The sequence below is a fragment of the Desmodus rotundus genome, chromosome 9, assembly GCF_022682495.2.
Source record: "Desmodus rotundus isolate HL8 chromosome 9, HLdesRot8A.1, whole genome shotgun sequence".
Taxonomy (NCBI): Eukaryota; Metazoa; Chordata; class Mammalia; order Chiroptera; family Phyllostomidae; genus Desmodus; species Desmodus rotundus.
The window spans coordinates 33,206,070-33,212,236 of record NC_071395.1 but is presented as its reverse complement, the minus strand read 5'-3'; the positions used below and the strand labels follow the sequence as shown (position 1 = coordinate 33,212,236).

Genomic DNA, 6,167 nt, shown 5'->3' with positions numbered 1-6,167 from the left:
TCTTTCCTTCTCCCTTGCCCTCTCTCTAAAAGTAAATACACAAAATCTTTAAAAAAGAATTTATATATATCAATGCATACAATTCTAATAACACCATGATATTATCCCACTTCATGAATAAGGAAACTGAGGTAGAGAAAGACTGAAGAATTTGCCCAGGGTTATAAAGTTAGTAAGTGGTGGGGCTGGGATGTAGATAGTACTATTGATGGAACAATAATGCAGTTGTGGGTGTCGACGGAGGAAATTAGTGAACCAGTGCACAGATGAAAATAGAGACTAAGCTTTCATAAAATTTATATTTACTTTAACCTGACCATCTCCACATAATTATCATAAATTTCCATTACCCATCACAGACATTATTTTTATTAGACAAGGCGATCTCATTCATTTGTAGTTGCTTTTCTTGGAGTCTGAAGAAGATGGAGTTGGTTTTTCACCACTTCCTCCTTTTCTTAACCTCAACTTGCTTTTGCCTGCAGCAGATGCTCCAGTCAGCGCAGTACCTAACTGCGTATTCCTCGGGGTTGCACCTCATTCTGCAGCTGTGGTGTACTGAAGCACATCGGTCCTCAAAAAACGTGCTTCTGGCTTTGAAAAGAAAACGTTGTATTGTATTGTTACTTACGTGCATATTTTAATGCTGCAAGGGTTTCATAATAAATGAAAACAGCCACGATAAAGGACTTGCTCAATAAAAATAACAAAGAGCACCGTAGTAGAGCAAAGTGGAGATGTTGAATAAAGATAAACGACTATTCCTTCCGTAAGAGAGTAGATCGATGAGGCAGGAGTTGAAGAGGGGAAGGGTTGACGAGAACGATTGCAGCACATCTCTGTCTCAAATGGAATGTCCATTTAGGGGCGAGCATTCATGATACGAGAAAGAATGTTTAATTTCAAGAGTGAAGTTTTTTTTTAAAGGAAGTTTTTTAAAAAATATTTTATTTATTTATTTTTAGAGAGGAGAAGGGAGGGAGGAAGACAGGGAGAGAAACATCAATGTGTGGTTGCCTCTCACGCACCCTCCTGTTTGGACCTGGCTTGCAATCCTGGCATGTGCCCTGATTGGGAATTAAACTGGAGACCCATTGGTTCGCAGGCCGGCAATGAATCCACGGAGCCATACCAGCTGGGGCCAAGAGTGAAGTTCTTAAAAAGTGAGTGGGGATAATATTCAGTGTATAAGAAAAAGGGTTACCTTAAAGCAGAGAATTAAGAGGAGGCAGAGCAAGCTGAAAGCAGAAGCTTTACAGTCATTGGAAACATAGGAAAATTATCTCTTCTTCCCTTTACTTTCTTGGTTTATTAAGCAAAATCACCAATTGAGAAGGAGAAGGGGACAGAGGGAGCTCAGCCTTGGTTTCAATTTTCCTGTGTCCTTCACTGAGGATGTTTCTCAGATCTGCATGAGGTCTCATAAGCCATAACTTCTGACTTTGGTTCCCAGAGGTGTCTTTGTCTCTCATCAGAGGAAGGGTCAGAAGAAGGTTCATTGCCCTCTGGGCAGGGGTTGGTGGGCTCCAGGTAAATGTTGAAGTAAGCTTATCTCCAGAGAGCTTAGGGCCTCAGTGAGGACCTAAGCTCAGATATGGCACTTTGACAAATGCCTTTCCTTAAAAGAACACAGTGAGAAAAATCAGATGTTTATCGAGCTATTGAAGTACAAATTGTCACAGCAGAAGGAGCAAGGCATTAATGAAAAATGAAATAGTAAACTGGACCTAGAAATTATTGGGAATATTGAATATAGCTATTCAGAAAGGGAGTGGTACTCAGAAAATAATTTATAATCAAGTGTGTGTTTATAAAATGTCATGGTAAAGAGGTTAAGAAGGCAAACCATAAACAGAAAATATTTGTGACACAATAAAACACTTGCATCCAGAATTTGTAATGAAACCCGACTGATCACTAAGAAAATAACAAAATACCAATGAGATAATGGGCACAATCCTTGAAAGGTTCTTGTAGATTGATATTAAAATGGTCATGTAACAAATGCAAATATCCTCAATCTTGTCAGCAATCTATACATTTAAATGTAAAGTACATGCAATTACTACCATACAAATGTTTGAATGGCTATAATTTAACAGCCTGGTCATATAAACTGTTGGTAGGGATGTGGACCTCTGAGAGTAGTTCTATACTGTTGAAGAGAGTGTAAATTTGCTCAATTATTTGGGAAACTGGCATTATTTCACATGCCCTATGACAAACACTTTCATTCCAATATAGACACAACAAGGATGTATTCACATATGCAACAAGAATCATTTAATGAAATTTTTAGCAGTAACAGTCTTCATAGCAGCCCAAACCTGGAAAGAGCCTAAAGGCTCATCAATGGTAAAATGAATAAATACATTCCTATTTCTGGCACATTTCTCTGATGGAATATTATATAGAAATAAAAACTAAGAACTATAGTTGCACATAGCAACATAGTTTAATTTCATAATTATAATAACACGGAGTGAAGTAAGCTAGACACAAAAGTATTACTACATAGTTTCACTTGCATAAACTTTAAAGCAATGTGACAAAACTAACAGTAGCGTATAGATACACCATGTGTTTAAGTGCCAGAGTCTTAAGGCTGTTTGGTTGTCTACCACTCTTCTAGATATCCTAGGCATAAAAAATCTGTATTAGTCAAAGCCATTAGCATTGTTCTCCATTTCTTTTCCAGTGATTACTTTGGGATGCATCTGTAACCCATTTGGGGGGAACTTCTGGGAAAGTACTCCTTGCTGAAACAAGAAGAAATGCCCTCCTTTTACTCTGGTTTAACCCGGGGAGTCTGGATATGATGTCTAGAGCAATGGCAGCTTCTTCAGACCCTGAGAGGAGCTGGTTAAGGACAAGTCTGGCACTTTTCTGACACTGATGGGATGGACGATGTGATACATTAACCGATTTCAGAATTGTTTAACCTTTGGGCTTCTTGTATGTGGAATAATGTATTTTCCTTATTTTTTAAGTCAGTTGAGTCTGAGTTGTTTGTAACTGGAAACTGAAATCATACTCATTGCTACAGCAAGCACGTCCAGTAAAATGTTATTATTATTTTTTTAAAAAAGAAACAACCCACAGAATGGGAGAGATTCTTTGCAAACTTGTAATTGATGAAGCTTTAGTGTCCAGAATATGTAAAAACCTGACAACTCAATAATAAAAGACAACCTAATTAAAAATGAATAGATATTTCTACAAAGAAGGTATAAAAATGCCAATAAACACGTGAAAAGGTGCTCAACAGCATCATGAATGTTGTAAATTAACGGCAAAGTAAAATGCAAATTAAAACCATGTGAGGTATTTCTTTCCACCAACTGGGGTGACTTATAATACAGCAGACAGATAATTGCAGGTGTTGGTGAGTATGGAGAAATTGGGACCCCACGCACTGCCCGTGGGGCTGTAAAAGGAAGCGTGCAGCTGGGGAGCGTCCTTGGCAATGCCTCAGAAGGCCACCATAGGGTGACCTGGGTAACACAGCAGTTCTGTGGCCAGGTGTATTCCCAAGAGGACCGGAAATAGGTCCACACCAAAACTTGGACATAAATGTTCACACAGCATCGTTCATAATAGTCCCAGAGTAGAGACAGTCCAAATGTCCATCAATGATCAATGGATAAATAAAAGGTCATGTATTTGTTTACTGAATGTTGTTCATCCATTGCAACAACATGGGTGTACTTTGAAAAACATGCTAAGTGAAAGAAAACAGACATAAGGAGTCACCTATTTTATGATTATATTAAATTTGCAGAAAAGACACATTGATAGAGACGGAAAGCAGCAGATCAGTGGTGGCCAGGGTGTGAGGGGAGGGGAGGGCAGGCTGGGGAATGACTGCTAATGAACACGGAGTTTCTGTCTGGAGTAATGAAGTATTCTGGAACTCGATAGTGGTGACGGTTGCACAACTTTATGAACATACAGAAAGCCACTGAAATGGTACCCTTTAGAGGAGTGAATTTTATGGTGCATTTTATCTCAATAAAAATATTAAGAAACCAGGAATAATGAAGAACATTGTGCATTTCCAGGTATTAAAATGTGCTCTAATGTGGTATGTGCATCAGAAAAGATAAATAAGTCAATAGACAATAACGTAAATCCCTGTTGTAAGTCCAAAGAATAGTATGTGTTTATTTTACAGTATTGGTGGATTTTAAAACTAATCTGAGAAAGTTGGATTGATTATTCAATAACTATGCCTGCGCACTTGGTTATTTGGGTAAGTGTGCAGGTGGAATCTTGGCTCCCCCCAAGCACAAAGTCATTTCCATTTAGGTCTTTACCACTTACCTAGAGAAGGGATCTGAGTGTTCTGTGAGCCACAGATTATGCTGGAGTGACCTCCTCTTTACTCCTGGCCCTTGTTGTCATCACCACTCTCTTTCCATGTTTTCGATTGCTCTGCTCTTTTGGTGTGTGTATGTTCTGTGAACAATATTCCACCACCTTTGCAGCAAGCACCATCTCAAGTTAGATTTCACAATAGGCTAAATCACTGACGGGCCCCACCTCACAGATGTGGCAGCATCAGCTTCCCCTTCCTGTGAGCAGCAATGCCCTCCCCTCACACTTGTCCTTGTAGGACACCATCTTCTCTCGCCTAATTTATTATCGAGCACTTGGAAGACCTTGCATTCTCTTTCATTATATTTTCATAACTCTGGCAAGAAAGGGTTCCGTCTTACCTGGAGGAACTGTGGAAAACAAGGCAAGGACTCCAAGGATGCAAAGCAAGACCCTCATGGTTGAATAAGTGACTTAGAATCAGTAGCTGGGATGAAGAGAACTTCTTCATATATTTGGTGCTCAGGAGATAAGTTGCTGTCTGATTATTGAACCTTTCAGTAGCAAGAACATCTCTGTTCCAGGGAGCCTTCGTATCAGGAGACACCATGCAACGAACATGACTACCAGGTATTCAAAGTGAGCACATTCGTTAAATATTGACAAGGTGTGAGCAATGACGGTGGGGTGCACGGCACTTACAGAGAAGGGGTGGCCATGGTGAAGGCAGAAGGGGTATTTTGGTGAAAAGTCACTGTTTTGTGGTCTTTGGAGGACCTGCAAAGGGCAATGTGACATTTATAGAGTAAAAGAATTCACTTTATTTCCCCAATAATAGGAAGACAAGCACTGGATATGAGCATCTTGAATATATTAGTATTTCGGGGAATGTACATTAGCAGACTTGAGCAATGAAATTTTATTGAGAATCACACACAGGTTACGGAGACATAGAAAAGCTTTTCTTTGATTCTCCCTCTGTACAGCCAACTGAACAAAATCAATTAATTTTTATATCTAAAGTTTGGGTGACATGAATTGCTTACACATCACAGCTACATGTAACGGCAGGACGACAAAAGGGGGAAAGGGAAGCATAGGCTTTAGATGAATTTCAGAAACCAAATAATATGGAAGACACAAGGCAATGAGTTAGCTCATAGACACTGAGGAAAGGAGCATGAGAGAACATGTAGCCTAGGGAATGCCTAAAGAAGAAAGGAGTAAGAATACCAATTTTTGAAGCTGCCAAGTGCATTGCCATTCATGGTCTTGATTTTCATACCCTCTTCAATGGTCTCATTCCAGGCTAAGTGACTGTCTCAGTATCATGAAGGAGGCTTCCTTCTGCCATGGCTTCCTCTGAGAGGTGGTTTTTCTACCTCAGCATTGGAGGGAGTGGAACATGCAGCTCTTCCCTGGCGGAGTCTTTGAAAAGAATACCTTGAGCGGAATCAGGGATGGGGGAGTGGTGGAGGCTCAGTATCATTATCAGAAGTCCTGGAAGGGGCAAACCTCCCAAACCTCACATTGGCCCTAGGGAGGGCCGGTGAGGGGCCTGAGAGCTGAGAGGACGACTTTCCTTAAGCCTGTGTTCAGGCTTTTGCTCCTCTGAAGTTGGTGGGACAAGTAGTACCTGGGAACAAGACTCTCCCAGAACCATAAAAACTCACGGGGGAATCACAGGGTCACTGGGGCGTGAGCTGGTTGTTGATGACTACTCCATTTACTTAAACGTGGCTCGTTTGGAATCTTTAGCATCTCTGATGATGAATCCAAAATTCACTGGCTTTTCTCATGTGTCTTGGAGTTCTTACCTTCTTGATCATGAGGAACAGCTTTGGAAGTAC

The 6,167-nt window shown here is 40.3% G+C and overlaps 1 protein-coding gene across 1 annotated transcript; it reads right to left on the bottom strand.

Moving 5' to 3' along the window:
- Nucleotides 1–439: 439 nt before the first annotated feature.
- On the bottom strand, nucleotides 440–4,776 carry LOC112312323 (beta-defensin 43-like). Its single transcript, XM_024568724.1, has 2 exons — nucleotides 4,719–4,776; nucleotides 440–594 (listed from the first exon to the last, which is right to left on the bottom strand). Exons 1-2 carry the CDS (start codon nucleotides 4,774–4,776, stop codon nucleotides 440–442), a joined length of 213 nt encoding a protein of 70 aa, XP_024424492.1.
- Nucleotides 4,777–6,167: the final 1,391 nt, after the last annotated feature.